We start from the raw sequence: 21,120 nt of genomic DNA, 5'->3' as shown, positions 1-21,120 counted from the left end.
TTGAATTGGCTCAATATAGACTTTCCCCACCCCTTTTTCTCTTGGTGCACCAGTTCCCTCCTGTTTTTAGTCCCACTCTCAGGACATCAGCATGGTGCCCCTGCCCTTGGACAGCGGTCAGAGCAGCTTCCACAGAAGGTCCCAAAAATAGCGAGTTTTCCAGATTTTTGTGAGAACGGGCCAGAAGACAAGGAACTCTAGCTATTCCTCCGCTGAGGGGGAAAAAGAGCTTTTATTAGAGACTGGCCAGTCCCCAGTAGGAAGAGGTGCTGGCTCCATAAGCCCTGTCCCTGCAGGAGCTGGGCTGTCTGGTGTCCTCTTAATCTCTGTCCTGGCAGACGTGTGGTGTACAAGGCTCAACTGCCATGTTGGCTGCACGTTGACAGCATCTGTTCCCTTTTGGATTTTATTAAACGAAGTTCCCCTTGTTAAATTTGGGTTCAAAATCCCCAGCGTTGGAACTGTGCCTCTCTAAATGAGCGAAGCCAGATCCTGTGCTGACTTTCCACCTTCCTCTTCTTCCCTGTGATTTTATGCTAGAGTTGCTTTCGGGCTCTCTTCAGACCTGAACCTCCTTACAGTTCTGCTTGTCTGAACCTACTGCTCTGAAACAATTAAAGACTTCAAATAAAAACTGCGAGGAATGGTGTTTGCCCCAAGGAGGGCTCGGGAAAGAAGGAGGGTGTTGGTCATTTTTGCAAACCTCTGATTTAGAAATTGCGAGGCGAAAAGGCCCAGAATCACTGAAAAAGTGATCTCCTTCTGTCCACTGGAAGGGAGGACAGCTCTGGTGACCTCTCTCCATCTGACTGGGGGTTTGAAGGGGCCGTGCTGCTGAAGGCTGTTCTCCTCCAGAACGTGCCCTTTTTGGTGTGTAACCCAAGACTAAAAGCCATCAAGAGCTCCCTGTCGGGCACACTCAGCTACGAGCTGAAGGACAGAAACTGAGGCTCTGGTTGTAACCTGGACTTAGGCTTTTGAGGGATTTAACGTTACTTTTTTCCTGTTCGTGTCCTTTAATTGGGATAAAACTCTTCCAGTGACTGTAAACTTGGGAAGCTTCGAGCCTGTTTGCCTTCCTGAGCTGCTCTGAAGGCAGTTCCGTGGGGTGTGCTGTGGTGGCTGAGCAGTGAAACTCGGAGCAGCCTGTGCTGTGTGTGTGTTGGGAGATGTGTCCCAGCAGGGTGTTGCTCTCCAGGGTCACCTGTGGGTGATGGGGGGGGTGATTGCCTGATCCAGGGGGAAATGCCTGAGCAGCTGCGATGGGAAAACTGGTGAGTCCTGGGTTGGAGGTTCTGTTGCGTGGTAGAAGCGTGCAGAACAACTCAACGTGCCGTCATCAAAACTTGAAATGAAGCTCCAAGCTGTGCTTGGAGGCAGCTTTTCCCAGGTAAAACCCTTCCCAGTTTTTCCTCCTTCAAGCTGTGTTGGCCAGGGAACAATGTAAGCTTTAAGTCAAGAGAAAAACACCCCAAAGTAATTTCTTCAAGCAGCAAATTTTCTTCTGCATGAATTTCTTGGTGTCTTAGAGCCGTGGTTGTGTTCATTCTTCCTTGAAGAACCCCCAGTAAGGGCACTTCCATGGAATAGTGGCCTCTTTTCACATTATTTTTTTTTTATTTTATTTTGAAAAATAAACTTGTCCTTGTGTTTTTTAGCCCTCTTTCAGATTTGGGGTTGGCCAGCCAGTTCAGACGTGATGGGCTGGGAGAGAACCAGCGCTTTGTTCTGGTGTGCAATCTGCTCGAATGCAGACTCTTTTAAAAATGATTTAGCGCTGACATTTGTTCTCAATTTCTCCTTTCTTATTCTCCCCAGGAGGTAATGTCGAGTGAAAGTTCAAGCCCATGAGGCGGCGTGACAGGGGAAAAAACATTTTCCTTCTGGCTTTGAGCTGGTTTGCTTGGGAAAAAGGCACATGCTCTCACTTACCATGGGCTGTGCTGGGGTTTGTGGGGAACTGGAAACAGAAAAAGCCACGGTGGCTGCAGATGGTGAACAGAGCATATGAGCTCTTATTTATGGAAAGCTCTGCCTTCATTAACTTATTAGCATTTTTCTTCCCCAATTTGTGCCCTGTTTGGTTTGGGGGATGGGGACGTCGTGTTTGTGTGGCTGATTGGGGGGGATGTGCTGTGCTAGTGCATCTCACGCTCCTCATAAACTTGGGGATTTTTTTAATTTAGGAGTTTCTTGGCTGGTCTTTATCATTTCAATCATAAATTAGCATAAGCTAATTAGCAAAGCTTTGCAGATGTTGGTTGTTGAAGGGATCTGGCTTGGTCTGCGGTCTGCAGCGTGTCGCTGTGAAGCCAGGGGAGGTTTAGATCGGATATTAGGAAGAATTCCTTTGTGGAAGGGGTCGTAAAGCGCTGGCACAGACTGCCCGGGGTGGCGGTGGAGCCTCCATCCCTGGAGGCGTTGGAGAAACGTGTGGATGTGGCACTGGAGGATGGGGTTTAAGGTGGACGTGGTGGCGGTGTTGGGCTGATGGTCGGGCCTGATGGTCATCGAGGCCCTTTCCAACCTCTCCGGGTCGGAACGCTGACGGGAGCTGCCGTGGGTGCCGTTCACAGCCCGAGAACGCCGGGGGAGAGCTCAAGGATGGGCAGCACCACTACGAGGGGGCCGTGGTGATCCTGGACGCGGGGGCGCAGTACGGGAAGGTCATCGACCGGCGCGTCCGAGAGCTCTTCGTGCAGTCCGAGATCTTCCCGCTGGAGACGCCCGCCTTCGCCATCCGGGAGCAGGGATTCCGGTACGGCCTGTCCCATCCCCTGCTCCCTCCTGCCCCTGAGCCCCTGTCCTTCCCTCCTGCACCCTGCCTGCTCACTGCCTGGGTGTTCCCCTGCAGCAGCTTTCACTGAGTGTCCTTGGTGATTCCACCTGGCCTTGCCCACCCGAGGTTTGCTGGGGGACACTCGTGCAGCCACAGAAATGTTGTGTGTTGGTTTCTCGCTGCCTTAATGCCGTTTTACTAATTTCAGGTTTTTAAGTGTAATTTAAGAGGCCGTGTTTTAAACCTGCATCTGCGACAATCGAGGTGGTCTTGCTGTTTTGCCTGTTAAAATGTGGTAGCTGTTAATCAAGAATACAAGTCTTGTGTGTTTCTAAAAATTATTTTCTTATTTAATTTATTTTTTTTTTAAATTAGATGAACTTACTTGGATACTGAAGGCATTGTTGGTAAATCATGCCAGACTGTTTCTGGGAAGCAACTAAAAAAAACCCTAACTGAAACTGCCCCTTGTTTGCAGCAAAAAAAAAAAAAAAAAAAAAAAAAAAAAAAAAAAAAAAAGCCTCACAATTAATTAGTATTCTGTACATTTTTTTTTTCGTGTTTTCTGAGGCTTTCTAGGATGTGCATCTCTTCTGTGTGGGGAGAATAAATACCCTGAAGTCCACAAACCACCAAGGACCTTCCTTGTCGGTTTGGTACAGTTCAGGAATCTGGTGCACGTGTGCTTTTTGGTTGTGCCTGACGACAGAGAAGGCTGTGCTTTGCTGCAGAACTGCATTTTCCCAATCGATGATAATTAGTGAACCAGTAAACAGTGTATTTTACTAAGTCAAGTAGGAACTTATTGATCTCTCTTGAAAACACAGAGAACAGAAAACCCAGAACCTGCTGGATCTGTCAAGCAGCTTTTGCGCCAGGGATTTCTTTCAGAAATGTTCTGAAAAACGGCTTTTCTTATCAGATCTTGTTTATAATTCTCCAACAGTCAAGGCTTTAATAGATGGAAGTATTTAATAACTGGTTTAAAGAATTCCTGCCCCTGCTGTGTGCTGGATTTGAGGAGTGGGTCCCAGCACTAGTGGTGTTTCATCTCAGCCCTGTGCTGTGCTGATGCAGCTTTGTGCTGGCAGGAGCTTCTCCCTCTTTCCTTTAGCAGCTGAAGGTTCTTCAGATTCCATGGTTAGACCTATGGGACTTGTCATTCCAAAGATCATAATTTCTTTCTTTAATATTTAGATATATTGCATAACCTTTCTGTATCCTGGGAGATTTTAATTGGTATGGGAAAAAAACCCCAGATTTTTAAGACTCTACTTTTTGAGTATAACAGTGTATAACTATTTTGACTTCTCATAAGAATGTTCAGTTTTTAGGTGTGGCTGTATTCCTTTAATTCCTTCCTAGAGCCCCAGGGAACAGCTGGAGCTGTGTCAGGGGGGTTGTTAGGTTGGATGTTAGGCCAAGGTTCTTCCCCCAGAGCGTGGTTGGGCACTGGAAGAGGCCAACTCAGGATATTCTCTGGGTCAAGTTAATATTAAATAGTGTCCTGTACATGGGGCACTGAAGCAAATGGTTCTGAACATGGAGTTACTGGAAGCAGCAATCCCACCAGGCATGGGGAGTGTTCAGGCTCTTCCTCCCACTGGTGGAGTTTGGGAAATCCATCGTGGCTCCAGCTCGAGCAGAAGTGCCCGTGCGTGTACAGCACAGGTTGTCAGGATGGGTCAGTGTAGGTCTGTGCCTGTGTCAGCTGGATCCTCGTTCCAGAGCTCACCTGGAGGTCCCAGCAGGCAGAGAAATAAATGCTGCCCCTTCCAGCTCCGTCCCTCTCCTGCCTGGAACCAGGAGCCTGTGCTGGGCCTGTGTGGCTGCAGGGACGTGGGTGGGTCCATGGGCTGTTCCTCCAGGGCTGTTTCTGTTGGTGGTGCAGGGGCTGTGAGCTCAGTGCCTGCTCCTGCTGCTCAGAACCAGAGACAGGGCTTTTGGCAGCGCTTGCATGACAGGCTCGAACTAATGCTGGAAGGAAGTTTTATTAGATACATTTGGTCCCGTTTATGCAGCCTCTCTCTCGCTTGGTTTTGTGTTTCTGGCTCTGAATGACGAGTTTGATGTTCTCTTGAAGTAAACAGGCCGGGAGTCCAAGGTCTGGTCCAGCCCTGGTCGATCCCAGGCTGAGGCCAAAAGTGTTGCCCAACTGGTGCTTCTGCAGTTCAGGATCTTGCAAATCATTATGTTTGTGAAAACTCTTCTCTTCCCCTTTGAAATGATTTAATTGTCTTTTTCAGTGTGAAGTATTAACTTCAAACTGTACATGCTGGCATGTGTTGGACTTGTAATGCACAACCTGCAGCCAGTGCCACCTCTGCGTAGTCAGAACGGAGTAAGGGACGTTTTCTCAGCGGACTTAGAAATTTGGGAATGTGTTTTTTGACTACAGCTCCCCTCTAGATGTCACAGACTTCATTAACTATATATATATATATATCTTAATGCTAACACTCTGCTTTGTCCCAGCCATCTTGCTGATGCTTGGCTATGAGGAATTTAAAATACAGGCACTTTTTCAGGTGGTTTATATTTGGCTTTGTTTAAACTGAGGAAATACTTCCCTGGTAAGCTGGTGGGTGTGACAGCTCCAGCTTAGCAGAGCTACATGTTAGGATATCTGTGTTAAAATATATCTTCTAGTGTATGAAGTTCAAAGAGTGGTATGAGACAACGTCAGTGTTCAAAGCAAACGAAGGGCTTTTAAGTAAACAACATCTTTGAGTTAATGTTTTGTTTGTTTTCTCTGCAGGGCTATCATCATATCTGGAGGACCAAACTCTGTGTACGCAGAAGATGCCCCGTGGTTTGACCCAGCCATATTCACAATAGGAAAACCAGTGCTCGGCATCTGCTATGGAATGCAGGTTGGGATAATCATAGTCCTAACTGAGATGCTTTTAAAGTCCTAATTGTTAAATTGAGGGGGTGTGTTCATCTCTTGGCCTTGCCTTCTCATATAAGGGCTTTAAGCTGAAGGAGGGCAGGTTTGGATCAGAGATTAGGATGAAATCCTTCCCTGGGAGGGTGGGCAGACCCTGGCACAGGGTGCCCAGAGAAGCTGTGGCTGCCCCAGCCCTGGGAGTGTCCAGGGCCAGGTTGAAGCAACCTGGGCTGGTGGAAGGTGTCCCTGCCCATGGCAAGGAATGAGATGAGCCTTAAGGTCCGTTCCAAACCAAACCATTCCGTGATCAGTAGCATAAAAGGTTTTGTTTTGAGTTCCACACTGCCTTTTTTTAGTTATAATGAATATAATCTGCCAGTCACTAATCAATTCGGTCCAGTTGGTATTGAAAAGCAAACCCTCATGGAAACAAGGGAATTAGTGTTTCAAGCATGGAATGTCTTAGCATTATTCTCAAGAGTGTTTAACACTCCCCCACCCCCAAAAAAGAAACAGCCCCCCTTCTTTACCTTTGGAGCCACTGGTGGTCCTGCAGTGGCCTGGCAGATCCCAGCTGAGCAATGGAACAAACTCCCAAGGAGAAAAGGGCTGGAAGAGATGCAGGCTGTGTATGAAGTGATACCAGCTTGTGTGGTGCTTTCTGATGGAGTGTTTTTGTTTTCCAGATGATGAATAAGGTGTTTGGAGGCACAGTGCACAAGAAGAGTGTGAGAGAGGATGGGGTGTTCAGCATCACTCTGGATAACACATGTTCACTCTTCAGGTGCAGAGACATTCTCAGTTACCAAAGCACTGTTGGATATACCAGTCTGGGAAAGGGGGTGTGGGTGAAAGGAACGTTATTTTAAAGAAAACAGTGACATTGCATCAATGTTTAGTTGATCCTTTCTAATAAAACTTTCACACGTGTGGTCACAAGTAGGCAGGTTACTCATTGAAACAAATACTTAGGCAAAAGCTCTCAAGAATTACAGAGGGGAATTTTGTGTAACCCACTTATTTCAAGGTAGACAGTCTTCACTGAGACCCTGTAAAATGTGCCATGACCTGGGAATATTTGTGTTAAGCTCTTGTCTCCTGCTGTGCAGTGCTCTTGTATTGGTTGGCACCCATCCAGTTGTGGAAAGGTCATAGAAAATCCAAAACCATTCACTTTCCACCTTCCTTTGAAATTGCTTTGTGATGTTTTTATAAAGCCAGAATTGGACTTCTTGGTAGTTTGTCGGTGCCTCTCAAGTTCCTTGACAGTTCACTTATACCTGGTATGCCAGTTTTATTAACTTTCCTCTGTTGGGCTCCTGCAGAACTTCATACCCTGCCTAAGGGTGTCCAAACTGTCCTGAAAACATGTAGTTTTGAAGAAGAAAAGTTCACTTTGTTGAAATAAAAAGCAGGAGTCCCGGGATCCTGATTGACTCCAGATGGCTCCACGTGTCCAAGAGGGGATGCTCCAATATTGGGATGTTTATAAGGAAAAAAAAACAACTCTAACCCTTCAGAATTAAGATGAATTCCCTCTTGCATGGGGGGTGTATTGTACAAGAGCTTCTGCAGCTTCCCAGGGAGTCACCTTGGAGCTGGAGGTGGCTGTTCCTGGGGGGGACATCCTGCACACACTTCAGATGTCCTGGTCAAATGAGATGAGCTTTCCTTGTGATCCCTCAGGACTCCTCTTGGAAAGGCAGGGAGTTCTTTCTTGAGTTGACTGTAGTTTTTAATCTTTGTTTAGGGGCCTTCAGAAGGAAGAGCTCGTGCTCCTCACTCACGGAGATAGTGTGGATAAAGTGGCTGATGGATTCAAGGTGGTGGCACAGTCTGGGAACATTATAGCAGGTATTTATTTTCTCCTGAAATTGTCTTTGGGTAATGCTGGTTTAAAGGGAACAATAATGGCAGACAGAACCAAGTGGGAACAGAGTGGTGTCCTTTGTTATTTAATTGCCAAACAAAGGAGTTGTTTTTAACAATTCTATGTGTGTGTGTTTGCACGTTGTGCTGCCGTGATAATAAAGAAATGGACTTTAAAAGGAGTGGCCCTGATTTAAATGTGGTTTAAGTAAGAGTTAACATTATTTATAGAGTTCCTGTTATTTTAAAGTATGCATGTGTTGTTTCTCTCTGGAATTAAATACCCTGTGCCCTTAGGGCAGGGGGGATGGAGACGTGTGCTGTGTGTGCAGTGTGAGTGGGGTTTGGGTTCTGCACTGTAATAGTACAAGTCAAACACTGTTTAATTAATTATTAAAGCTTGATTAACTTCTTATTTAATATTGCATGAATGTTCAAGTGAGCAAGAGTAATGTAGGTGCTGAAAGAAGGGTTTTAACGCTGCACACAGATTGTCAGAGAAAAACCTTAGAACTTGGGGTTTGAAAGCGTCTGGAATTACTGAGTCCCAAACAGGCCCCTGGAGTCTCTTTCCTTGGAGATGGGAGTCCTGGAGAGATCTTAAATGTGCTGGGCATTTAGTGAGATCTCCGAGAGTATTCACCTGCTTTGTTTAAAGTCTTTCATTGAAAAGATAAAAAGGCTGAAGATTAAGCTCCTAAATCAGCCAGGGACACTTGGATGCAGCTGGGTCAGTGTGGCTTGGCTGCAGGGTTGGGTGGGGGTATCACGTGAGGGGGGAAAAGTAACGTAATTTATTTCTGTTTTCAGAGTGATTTTCCTGGGATGTCCCAGTGTTTTCCTTTGGTTTGTGTTCTAGATATGTAAGAGTGCCTTTGCTCCCAGTCTGAATGAGAATGTTTAGTTTATGTGATTTGTGCCAAAAGGTGGCAGAATAAATCACTGCACACGCTGTATCAGTGTGTGCCTGACTTGGGTGTGCATTCCCTGCCAGTTCGCTGATCTCTCTCTGTTTTGTCACGCTCCTTGCGCCAATGCAGGCATCGCAAACGAATCTAAAAAGCTCTATGGAGCGCAGTTCCACCCCGAGGTGAGCCTCACGGTGAACGGCAAGCTGATCCTGAAGAATTTCCTGTATGACATCGCGGGGTGCAGCGGCACCTTCACGGTGGAGAACAGGGAACGTCAGTGCATCCAGGACATCAAGGACAGAGTGGGCTCTTCCAAGGTCCTGGTGAGTGCTGGGAGGTTTATCTGCTGAAGCGCCGCCGGTTGTTCAGCTCGGTTTGGAGAACGCGGAATTGTCGTGGTTGGGGTCGTACATTAACCGGGTTTTAGAAGAATGGCACGGTCGGGCCAGGGTGGTGGTTGATGCCTCGTTTCCTTGCAGGTCACTGGCTGTGGGTCAGTGCTCTGTTCTCCCCGTCCCGGGGTGTGTGTGTGTGTCTGAGCTGTGTGCTAGCACGTTCCCCACAGACAGCTGCCCAAACCGGGGTGTTTTCCCGTGTTCCCTCCCTCCTGCTCAGGTGCTGCTGAGCGGCGGGGTGGACTCCACGGTGTGCACGGCCCTGCTGAACCGCGCCCTGAACCGCGAGCAGGTCATCGCCGTGCACATCGACAACGGCTTCATGCGCAAGAGGGAGAGCCAGTCCGTGGAGGAGGCGCTCAGGAAGCTGGGCATCCAAGTCAAAGGTACCACAGGGATGGCCTGGCTGTCCTCTCAAAGGCCTGCACTCAGTGCTCATCTGCCCTTCTCACACTGACCTGCCGAAGCAGCTCGGTTGTTTGGAGCCACCTGGACCCATTACCAAAATTCACACCTAAAATGCTAAGCCTCAGTTCATTTGACTGAGCTGCCCCATCTCTTGAGTAGTTCATACCTGGTATCTGCAGTTGGGGCACAGCAGAGCAGTGGGTTTGTCCCTCAGTCGCTTCTCTGCTGATGGCTGAGGGATCCTGTTCAGCTGCTGCAAAACTCCCTGCATTTCCATTTTCTCCAGTGTCCTGGTTAACACTTGGGGCTTCATTTCTTGTCCTGGATCTCTGTCTGTGTAAACTGGGAGCTCGTTTGGGTGATTGAGTGCTATTACAGCCAAAATTACTTTTTTCAAGGCGTTTTTCCTCGCTTTCAAATAGGTGCGGTTTGGTTGGTTTTGGAGGAGCTTGTTGAGAACAAGGTGGTGATTGGTCACAGGTTGGACTCGGTGGCCTTGGAGGTCTTTTCCAACCTCGATGACTCTGTGATTCTGTGAAGCAGCTCATTATGAGTGAGCAGAAAGCGCCTTGACGTGGCCAATGAGAAGGTTCAGAGAGTTTTTTTGCCTCAAGTGTGAGGAGGTCAGAGAAGGCAAATTTTGTGCAAACAGCCAGAGCTGCTTTACACTGCCTGGCTGAGTAATTTAATAATAACCAGTAATAGCTGCCTGTTCTGGGGCAGTGCATGTTGTCAAGGGATCCTCCAGGAGTTGTGGCACTGGGTGAGCAATGCTCTCCACTGCCTGGCCCTCAAACAGCGCAGCAAAGTCTGAGCTTTATTCTGTACCCACATTTTATTTAATTATCTTTTTTAGTGGAAAATCCATGTCTTGTTCTTGCATTCTGTGGAGCAATAAACCTGGGCTCTGGCAGGCAGCCAGGGGAGCAAATTGAGGGAATCCCTTTGCTGCAAGTGCTCCTTCTGTAGGTCAGGGAGTTCAGTGCTGGTAAAAGATGCCAGAGAGCCTCCCAGCTGATCTCTGGGTTGAGAGCCTCTCTAAATTAAGAGGCATAATGTAGCATGAATAAATAGTGCATCATTTAATTTTGGTTGCAGAGAGGCCTTGGGGAAACACTGTCCTGTAAACTATTTAAAGCCAGTAAATTATAATCTAGGAGGGGAAGCAACAACTGAGCTTTCATATGCTTGTCACAATATGAAAAAATAGCAGGTTGATAAGAGAAATAAAAGGCTTTTGTTACAAATAATTCTTGAGGTATTGAGCAGCCCTGTTTAATGCAGTTAATGGTCAAAGGACTGGTTTGATTTTTATTTTCCTTTTTTTAAAGCAACAAAATTGAATCTTTTTTTTTTTTTTTTTTTTTTTTTTTTGCAACCCTGCCTACAAATCTTTACTGACTCTTGACAAAAAAACCCACTGTGATTTCCTGCAGTGGTGAATGCAGCTCATTCATTCTATAATGGTACCACAACCCTGCCCATCTCGGATGAGGACAGGACTCCACGGAAGAGAATCAGCAAGACCTTAAACATGACCACGAGTCCTGAAGAAAAGAGGAAAATCATCGGTGACACCTTTGTTAAGGTAATGTCCGTCTGTTGTTTGGCTGGCTTTTTTAAATGACGTGATTTCTGGGTCCACCTGTCCTGTCAGACTGCAGGCTCAGTGGCAGCAGTGCTCCTGCAGTTTGTGGGTGACCTGAGGAGCCTCTGGGGGGTTGCAGGGGGAATGTTGAGCAGGCTCTGATGTTCCTGGAGTCTGGAGGTGTTTTTTCCGTTTTCAGTGCAACAAAATAAGGGGTTATAGGACTATTTCAGCCGTGGGAGGGTGTCATAATTACTCCTCCTGATTGTTTGTGCTGTTATCAGCTCAGTATCACCGGTCAGGCAATCTGTTACCTTCTTTAGATGGACAGCCGAAAGGAGACTGCAATTCTTTTTCTCCTCCTCCCACAGATTGCCAACGAGGTTATTGGAGAAATGAACCTGAAACCTGAGGAGGTTTTCCTGGCCCAGGGGACCCTCAGGCCTGATCTCATCGAAAGCGCTTCCCTCATCGCCAGTGGCAAAGCTGAGGTGATCAAAACCCACCACAACGACACGGAGCTGATCCGGAAGCTGCGGGAGGAGGTACCTGGGCATGGGCTGCTGAGTGCCACCCATCACAAACCCCTCTGTTCTGCTGCTGGAACTGTCCTGCACTCAGGGGAGCCTGTTCTGATGAGGCCCTGGAGATTCCACTGTAGTGTATTGCAATTTATTACACTTTTTTCCTGGTTGCTGCATTCCCAAAGTAGTCACAGTTTCTGGGTGTTGCCCAGCAGTGGATACCCAGAAGGATGTCAGTGGGTTGAAGGTGGTTCATGCAGTGTGAACAGTGTTCACAACCCCAAAAGCTGTTCCCTCCCTTGCCTCTCAAACAAAGCCATGCTTGGGGAGGAAGCAGAGCAGCACCAGTGCCTTCAGCAGCAGAACAGTTTAGGCTTCTCAGGAACTGATTTAAGTGGAATTCATGGTGCAATGGGTCACTTCTTCCTTCTCTTGTCTCTCATTCTGGACACAAGACAACGAGTAATCTTTAGGTACTGGTGTTCCAGACCCTGGTACATGATGGATTCAGGCAAGAGCAACGACAGTGCTTTTAAAAAAGGGCTTAGAAAAAAGATAATCAGCTCCTGCTGAGAGAGAACAACAAAATTCTCCTTAATCTTGAACCTCTTGTAACATTCAGCCCTTCGAGCAAAGTATTCTCGAGAGAGAGAGAATGAGAAAACCATGTTTAAATGGGTTGGAATGTAGGGATGGTTCCTGCAGGTACCCCCAGGGGTGAGTGCTTTTTGTTCTTATGCAGCTGCTGCCTCCCATTTGTAGTAACCTGTTCAGAGATCTGCCAGCAGCGTGCTGGTGGCACACCCTGCCTTTCCAGTTAGCAGTTTAAGAACCCCAGAATCCTTCTGAAATGGCCCAAAGTGGACATGGGTGGCTGACAGCCAGGAGCTTGGGGAGGATGGGAGCACAAGAGGCTGAGCTGTGTGAAGGCAGGCAGCCCAGCCCAGTCCTGTCCCCTCAGTGCTATTCCCAGCTGGTCTGTTTAGTGTGAAGTTCAGAAAAGCTTTTTTAACGCCATTCCTGTGCACAGCTCCAAAGTATCAGCATGTGAAGCAAATGTAGGAGCCTGCCCTAATTTGCTTCTTCTGGCATCAGTTCTCTAACTGTGTTACAAAATAGTGTAAGAAAGAGCCAGCACATCACAGCACAGCCCTGGTGGAAGGTGCTCACTTATCAGTGAGTCTCACCCACAGGAGAGAGGAGAACTGCTAATGATCCACGCTGCTGATGTTCATCACTGCACACTGAATTTTCAAGGCTTTTGGGTTGGTTTGAACATTCAGCAAAGACAGGGGAGGTTTGAATTTGTGCAGGCAGAGCCAGTTTGGCCTTTCAGCTGTGTCTGCCCTGCTGCAGCCAGGGATGCTTCTGGCACAGGCTGAAAGTTCCGTGTCTCCCCCTGTGTCCTGCAGCTCTTTCACAAAGCCCACATTCACATGGGATTTGTTTCCAGTGTTTATGGAATCCTTGGCACTGGTGCTGCGAGGAGCAGGCCGGTTTGACTGGCATAACCTAAACACTTGAGGCTTTCTGTTTGAACTTGAGAGCTGGAGTGTAAATTGCCTTTTTTTTTTCTTTTTTTTAAGGGCAAAGTAATAGAACCACTGAAAGACTTTCACAAGGATGAAGTGCGAGTGCTGGGAAGAGAGCTTGGCCTTCCTGAGGAGCTGGTTTCCAGGCATCCCTTCCCAGGTATGGGAGCTGGTCTGTGCTGTTAGTGCAGGGCTGTGGCTCACACCAGTGGTGTTCAGCAGATGCTTAACTGCAGGGTGGTGGAGGATAAAACTGATCTCTAAACACAGAAAAAAATCAGTTTAGGTTTTTATTTTAGCAGCATCTTCTTTCAGGGAAAGATTTGAGAGCAGCTTAATACATATACTTAATAAAAGCAGGAGTGTTGTGGCTGAATTTGCCCTGAGCTGCATTTGTTCCCTTTCAGCTGCAGCAGCCCAAGGGGGACTCTCAGTAAGTGCAGTGAGTGCTGCCTGAGCTGCCACGTGCCCACCTCACCTGGGGTGATGGCCTGGCTCTGCCTCGCCGAGGGGCATTTGCAGCTTTGGAAATGAGAGCCTGGAGAGTACCACGAGCTGTCCACCAGCAAACACGAGAGTGGGTGACACAGCCAAGCCCTGTCCTGTCCAGGGGGATGTCCCTCTGCCCCGTGTTTGGGGGCTGGCAGAGCACAGAGCCTGTGCCAGTGCAGCAGCAGCCCGGGCAGGGCAGGGCCTGCCTTTTCCAGCACATTTACATTGAGTAGCTAAAAGGTCAGACAGACCTCAGGGGTCTTTAAAAACAGCAGAGACTCCTCTGTGTGTTGTACCCAGAGTGCTCCGTTGCCTGGCAAAGGAGGGGAGGAGGTTCCTGTTCATTTTGGATTTCCATCCACCACTTCATCACCACAAACTGCTCCCTCGCAGCACCAGCACGTGTGAGGTGCAGGCAGGCAATGCTTAAACGTGAATTAGTGCTGAGATGCGCTGAACAGAAATGTCCTTCTGGAATAAACTGCGTGTGGGTCGGGGTTTTTGTCTTGCAGGGTGTTGAGACAATTGGGGTGCAGGCACAATGGCAAAACACACTGTACTCAGGGACTGGCCCACTGTTCCACATTTCTGGGTGAAAATCAGCTTCCTGTCATGCAGTCTGATGTTTTTTCAATGCTGTTCTGCAGGTCCTGGTCTGGCAATCAGAGTGATCTGCGCTGAGGAACCTTATGTGTGCAAAGACTTCCCAGAAACAAACAACATTCTGAAAATAGTTGCGGATTTCTCTGCGAGTGTGAAGAAGGTAAGAGGACTGTGAGCTTTAGTGTGCACAGAGGGAGTGGGATTGTTCTGTAGTGACCTGCAGTGAGGTTTAAACTGCTAAAAGGTCCAAATGACTACTTTGTGCTCTGTAAGGAATCATGAGTCCCACTACAACTCTCCTGAAGCGGTTCAGTGCAGTGGAGTTTCACTGCCATGACTGGTACAAGTGTTGAACAATTTCTGGAAAGGAGAAGTTTATTCACCCTTCAGATATTAAATAAGTTTTGCTGTAGTTAAACTTTGTGCAGAAGAGGTTTCTGGGGATTCTTCAAATGACATAGTATTAGGGGAAGGTCTTCCCTGCCTGAAGTAATTGTAACTTCCTAGGCTTGCACACCCAAACAGGCAGTGACTGTGTAGGTGACAGTGCAGGAGTGAGGAACTGGTGCTTGCTGGGTGTCCTGGACCAAAACCTGCAGTTTTTAATTGGTGATGTTAAAATTCTACGTCTCTTAACTGCGATGACCTTTGTGATTGCTCTAAGCTCTCTCAGAGGTGAAAAGTCCTTAGCAGGGACCTGCTCTAAGGTGTAAGTTCAAAACAACTTCCCAAAGCTTTTTGGTAACTCCTGAAGGGCTCATATTTGCATCTTCTTTTCCTTTAAAACACAGGGAATTGTAGTGCCACAGAAATGAAAAGTGCAGCTTTGTGAAAGGGAGAGTGAGCACAGGAAAAGAGCTTCCCCTGTGGCCTTGGAGAGCCTCAGCTTAAAGTACAGACTAATCAAAGAAAAGGGCTTTTGCTAATATTTAATTGTCAAATGAAAGGTATTTTTGAAACATTTCCAAGGGGTGAATGTAGACTAAATTTAAGCACACAGCTACTTCAATAACACTTTTATTTGCTCTGTGCTGGTTCTGTTTGAGGGCTTGGGAGCTTTATCTAACCAAAATGTGTTTTTCTGCATCCTTGCACAGCCACACACTTTGCTGCAAAGGGTCAAGGCGTGTACAAGTGAAGAAGACCAGGAGAAGCTGATGCAGATCACAAGCCTACACTCACTGAATGCCTTCTTGCTACCAATCAAAACTGTGGGAGTGCAGGTAAAGGGAGGCATCCCAGGGCTGTTCTGGGAGCTCCTTCCTGCTGGGGTGGCAGGCTGGGGAGAGGCATCATAGCTGCTGCCTAAAGATGTGGGAATAAGGAGCTTGAGTCGAGGAGATAAAACTCCAAATGGCTGTGAGAGCTTTGTCAGTGCTGGTGCAGTGCAGGGGTGTCAGGATACCTGAAGGGACACTCAGGCGAGTGCCAGGGCTTGGATTTGAGGGCATTATCCAGGGTCAGTGATGCTGGTCACTCTCAGGCAGTTCCTTCACAACACTCCCAGTCCCACTGACCTCTGCTGTCATCTGTTGTCCCCGATCAGACTCGGGAGTCTCAGACTAAGTTGGTTAAAAGTCCCTCCTTCCTATATTTGCCCCTTCCTGTACTTTTTGGCCTTGCACTAATCCTGGAAAGGAGCTGGAGCAGTGCAGGGAGCACTGGGGTCTGTGCAGCACCAGTGTTACCTTCCTTTTCCCTCCTCTGGGGATTGAAACACAAGGCAAGTGCTGAGCTGGCATTCCTGTGGAATTGTGTGCAATGACTTGGAGCATTTCTTTACTGAGCTGTACAGAACCTTTCTCTGCACTATCAGTATTGAATTACATGTATTTTATTATCACTGCTCAGTGCTGTGTGTGGCTTCTGTGGCTCAGTGCAGTCAGCTTTGGTTAGTGTTGGAAGCTGCAGTGTCATCAGACTTCTGCACTTTGTCACAAAAATACCAGCACACAGTCAGTCCCTCTTCTCTGGTCGTTGTAAATGCATCTTCCCAGTCTGAATATTCCCTTTTATACATGTATATCTTTGTATATGTATGCTTCCCAGCTCTGAATTTTTCCTTTATACACTGTCAGCTCTGTTATCTTGCTCTGTGTCACCTCGTCCCCTCAGTATCTCCCACCACACTGGCTTCACCAGCTCAGTGTCTGTTAAAAGCTGGCCCAAAGTATGTCCCTGTCAGCTGATGGAGAGGGTGAAGGGGAAGGTGTTGTGAGTAACCCTGGCAGGGTGTGTTTGTGCCCTGCAGGGTGACTGCCGTTCCTACAGCTACGTCTGCGGCATCTCCAGCAAGGACGCTCCACACTGGGAGTCCCTCATGTTCCTGGCCAGGCTCATTCCACGCATGTGCCACAACATAAACAGGTGACTATTCCATTACCCTTGTTCCTAATGAGCTAATTAACATGTGCAAGCTTAGCATGCACAGACATTTTCCTCTTGGGGTATAATTTTTTATATGTTGGGCCAGTGTTACAAACACACAACAGATCAAAATACAGGTTTATTTCTAGCTTGAAAAGAAATTGATAGCCTGCCTCCTCATCTCTTAGAGCACTTGATTAGACAACATCCAGTATAACTGCTTCAGATCTCCTCTGCAGGACTCCAGCCTGCTGGTGAGCTGTGCTGTCCCCTGCACTTTGGTTTTGCTGTGTGTCAAAAAGGGGTTTACGTGGGGGTGTCAGTTCTAATGGCACAAGGAGAGCTCCAAAGCTGGGCACTTTGATCTTAACTGAGCTCTCTGTGAGGATACATTTCCCTACCTACTTGATTCCATAACTTTTCCCAGCGGCTGACGTTGCTTAGACGTTAAATCAGCTCTGGAGAATCACATCCTCCTTGCCTGGCTGGTGGATTTCTGATGAAACTGCTTCTAACTGCTTATAGCAAACCTTAATTTTCTCACAGAAGTGACACCTACTGACAGAGCCATTATCCTGAAAGGTGAGACCTGGAATTGCAAGATAATCGGTTAAATTAAGTGCAGAGGGGACAAAAGAAGGTATAAATCAGGAGTGCCTGTGCAGTTTCAGTGGGTGCTGGCATTGCTGACTTCTTCAGGCTCCTCTGAAGCTTTAATGGGGGTTTTGCCAGGTTCCTGCTAGAAACTGTAAGCAAAATAAAACGTGCTGCTTCCTGGTTCTGTTTTCTCGCTGTGATGGCACTGAGGATGCAGCCTGTAGGCTTTGTGCCCCTGTGGCACTGAGGATGCAGCCTGCAGGCTTTTTGCCCCTGTGGCACTGAGGATGCAGCCTGCAGGCTTTTTGCCCCTGTGCCCCTGTGGCACTGAGGCTGCAGCCTGCAGGCAGTTTGCTCTGTTCTGGGAATGTCAGATGTGTGTTTTCCCCCCCACCCTGTTTGTTGCAGAGTTGTGTACGTGTTCGGCCCCCCGGTCAAGGAGCCCCCCACAGACGTCACCCCCACTTTCCTGACCACAGGAGTCCTCAGCACTTTACGTCAAGCTGACTTTGAGGCTCACAACATTCTCAGGGAGTCTGGTAGGTGCTCCCCCTTACCCTGGGGGTTGGGTCCCTGCAAACCCAGGGGGGATAGTTACAGTGGTGCTGTCAGAATCTGTTACCTTCCCAAATACCTGCAGAAAGTGCTCAACTAATGAGAGGCAGACTCTTGTGAAAGTTGTAGCAGCTGATAGCTAAAGGACAGGAATTCATTTTAGGGGGTTTTGGGGAACTGAGGCTCACCCATGACATGCCATGTGGTGCTTCACTGCACTGCAGGCTCATGCAAGAGGTACTGTCAGCCAGCTGGAAGCCAGCACAACTCCTGCTCCCCACTGATCTCAGGCCTCAGGATTTACCTGAAGTAAAGAAACTTGGCAGAGTTTTTAAACAGTGGGGTTTTTTTTTGTGGTAGGAAGGGAGCCCAAATATCAAGTTTCCAGTGGTGCTTTCCTGTTCCTTAACTTGAAGTGAAAGCTGAATTTGCCAGCCCAAACCCTGCACTCGCAGGGAGTGCTCAGTTCCATGGATATGGTGCACAGCCAGTCTGGGAATGAGGGGTCCTGAGGTTCAGTTTTCTGTTTTCACTGAATTACCTTTGGAGATGTGATCTGTGTGGGGAGCACTGCCCCAGACGTGCCTGTATTTTGTATAAATCAAGTTACAGCAGATACCTTTTTCTGAGAATGCTTGTTCGGTTTGCAGAGCTGTCGGAACAGAATTTGTACAAAATTACCCTCAGAAGGCTGTGGATAACACTGCTGGCTGTGTTGGTAAAACTGTGGCTGTGTCTTGCTAACTTTTGGTGACACTTGGCTTTGTGTGAATGAATCGCTCCTAAAAATAAGACTGGAGTTAGGATTTAGTGCAAAAACCTCCTTGTGCCAGCAGCTGAGGCCAGGGCTGGCAGAGGGGGGAGCCTGAGCACTGAGAGCTGCCACACACCTCCATCTCAGACTCCTAGGTCACTGAAACAGGGAAACTGGGGATCTGTGTATTGGCTTTCAGAAGGAGATAATTCAGAAGGAAGTAAGTGAGAGGTGATTGTTCTGGGGTGACCTGTGAGCCACCAGCCATGGGGACACTGGAGGGCTTTCTCTTGAATAGTTCAAAGACTATTCGAAGAAAATTTCAAAGACTATTCAAAGGCATATTTGTGAATGGCTCTTTATTGGTCTTGATATATGGGGACTGATAAAACCCCATGGCTGTGTTCTGTGGGAAGGAACGTGGATCTTGAGTTGATTCACAGCAAATTACAGGGATAACAGAGATTATCTGGGATTTTTCTGCATGCCTGCAAAGGCTGAGGATCATCTCAAGTGGCAATTCATAGAATCATGGAAAGGGTTGTGTTGGAAGGGACCTCAAAGCCCATCCAGTGCCACCCCTGCCATGGGCAGGGACACCTTCCACTGGTCCAGGTCGCTCCAAGCCCCGTCCAGCCTGGCCTGGGGCACTCTCAGGGCTGGGGCAGCCACAGCTTCTCTGGGATCCTGAGCCAGGGCCTCCCCAGTGCCTGCAGTGCTGATCTGAGTAGCTGTGGTGATGCCCCTCTGTCACCTCCAGGGTGTCACAGCAGCAGGGAGAAGATCCCAGGGGATGCAGGTGCAGCTCCTGGCGTGGGACGTGCAGCAGGAGTGGGAGTTGTGTGCAGCTGCACCCCAAATGAACGCCCTCTGCTCGGCTGTTCCCTCCAGGTTACGCCGGAAAGATCAGCCAGATGCCAATAATCCTGACCCCGCTGCACTTCGACCGGGACCCCCTCCAGAAGCAGCCCTCCTGCCAGAGGTCTGTGGTCATCAGGCCCTTCATCACCAGTGACTTCATGACTGGCATCGCAGCCACCCCGGGCAACGAGGTCCCCGAGGAGGTAACGTGGCCCTCGGGGTCCTCTCCAGCAGGAGCTTTGTGTTGCAGGGGCTCACTCTCACCTTCCTCTCTCTCTCTCTCTCTCTGGGTCACCTTGTCCTTGATTTTCTTGCCATTTTCTCTCTTTCACAATATTCATTAGCAGGAATATCGTGGTGGGTTGGGGAAAACTAACACAACGAGGAGCTGGCAGATGGGTGTGACAAACTTCAAGGCTTTCCAGCAGAGCTGAGCCAAAATACCACCAAGAAAAGCAGAGAACACCCAGCCATTCCTGGGATTTCGGAATTAATTTTTGCATTAGTAACTGGAAATAATTACATAATGAATTGCCCTCGATTGGCACTTCTGGTTTTAACATCTCAGTGTCCTGTTGGCTCTTCAGGTCACTAAAAGGATTTAGGAGTCAGGTTCAGGCTCTCTTTTCCTGGGAAACTATCCCTGTGCAGTTTCAGGTACTTTGGTAACACAGCAGAGGGTGTTCCTGTTCCTGCTGAACTCCAGTAAATGGCTCTGAAGCTGAAAAGCTGCTGCCTTGAGGGATGTGTTTTGTGACCCACAGCCTGGTTTGGTCTGTGCCAAAAGTCAGCAAGTCCCAAATGTAGCTGCAGATCCCACAAGCCAGAGGCTTTGGTTCAGTTGGTTGTTAATTGGTGGCCACGTGCCAATGGCTCTTCCCCCTCTGTGTGTGACAGAATCAGCCTGAGCAGTTTTCCTTTAAGCTTTTCTCAGATCATTTTCTGAGGTTTTGTCTCACACACTTTTTTCTGATATTCTTTTTCCCCCTCCACGGCAGGTTGTGTTGAAAATGGTGGCAGAGATCAAGAAGATTCCTGGCATTTCTCGGGTGATGTATGACTTGACATCAAAGCCCCCAGGAACGACGGAGTGGGAGTAATTAACTCTTTTTGTATCCAAGTACTGTGTGCAGTCTAAACCATATCAGAAACCATTCCCAGTGTTGACATGCAGTACTGTGAAAGAGTGACTGGAGCTGCTACATCGCATCAGATTCCTCTCCTGGAGCATAATCCCGCAGTTCAGAGCTGTGCTGGGGATGATCCCGACGTGGGGCTGAGGATTGTACGGGTAAATAACCACGGCAGCGCTGCCGGGCACAGACAGGTCCCTCTTGCTTCTGCCTTTGTCTCGCCGGTTCTTCCTGTTCTCATGTTGTTCTCCTGTCATTTCGGTGTCTCTTTGGTTTTGCACACTGTGTAAAAAGAGACAGTTTATTTACTTCTACCAAAAGCATCGTTCCAGCCTGAACCTGTAAAAGGAATCCTTTGTGACCAACTGCTTTCGGACGGATTTATTATAAATAAATATTTTGCCAAATGGAGTGGTGGGCACTGTCAAGTTGTGCAGTTACTGTGTATGTTGTGTGCTGTTAACCTGTTCTATATTGTTGGACTCTTGGCCCGAGGCAATAACGCTGAGCGAGGCTAAAATCTCCTGCCATCGCCCCTGTCCGTGTGTCTGTGCTGGCCCGGCCGGTGAGCGTGTGGTGGCACTGCCTGTGTGTGTGCCCGTGGCACACTCCAGGCAGGGCAGTGTCCCTGCATGCTCTGGGGATGGACAGAAGTGCAGGACTGGGAGTGCAGCTGTTGCTCCAGAGCTGCTGGATCTGTGAGCCCTGTTTGTCCCCCCCGGCCACGCAGCGTTCCCTCAGCTCCCGCCGCCCCCGTGCTTCCCCTGGGCTTGGTGACGGTTTACTTTCTACACATCTGCTTTTGCAGGAGTGTTTTGGGGTCTGTGTTGTGCTTAGCTTGATCTGTGAGGTCATTCTAGTC

At 48.2% G+C, this 21,120-nt stretch overlaps 1 protein-coding gene across 1 annotated transcript; it reads left to right on the top strand.

Moving 5' to 3' along the window:
• The first annotated feature begins 2,488 nt into the window (after positions 1-2,488).
• GMPS (guanine monophosphate synthase) lies at positions 2,489-20,684 on the top strand. The gene is made up of 15 exons (XM_027894824.1): positions 2,489-2,758; positions 5,538-5,652; positions 6,356-6,453; positions 7,420-7,523; positions 8,579-8,772; positions 9,065-9,230; positions 10,689-10,840; positions 11,212-11,385; positions 12,951-13,056; positions 14,036-14,151; positions 15,089-15,214; positions 16,243-16,358; positions 17,364-17,494; positions 19,156-19,328; positions 20,124-20,684. The coding sequence occupies exons 2-15, from the start codon at positions 5,647-5,649 to the stop codon at positions 20,223-20,225; spliced, it is 1,764 nt and encodes a 587-aa protein (XP_027750625.1). The 5' UTR covers positions 2,489-2,758; positions 5,538-5,646; the 3' UTR covers positions 20,226-20,684.
• The last annotated feature ends 436 nt before the right edge of the window (positions 20,685-21,120 follow it).

This window comes from Empidonax traillii, unplaced genomic scaffold (assembly GCF_003031625.1).
Source record: "Empidonax traillii isolate 1590-97213 ecotype Southwest subspecies unplaced genomic scaffold, ASM303162v1 scaffold444:size1099390, whole genome shotgun sequence".
In the NCBI taxonomy this organism is placed as follows: Eukaryota; Metazoa; Chordata; class Aves; order Passeriformes; family Tyrannidae; genus Empidonax; species Empidonax traillii.
This window is presented reverse-complemented; position numbering and strand designations above follow the sequence as displayed.

Excerpts from the sequence above, each read along its gene's own strand:
- GMPS (XM_027894824.1), top strand. Across the intron at positions 14,152-15,088 it reads TCTCTGCGAGTGTGAAGAAG|CCACACACTTTGCTGCAAAG; the intron begins GTAAGAGGACTG and ends ATCCTTGCACAG. Across the intron at positions 19,329-20,123 it reads GCAACGAGGTCCCCGAGGAG|GTTGTGTTGAAAATGGTGGC; the intron begins GTAACGTGGCCC and ends CCTCCACGGCAG.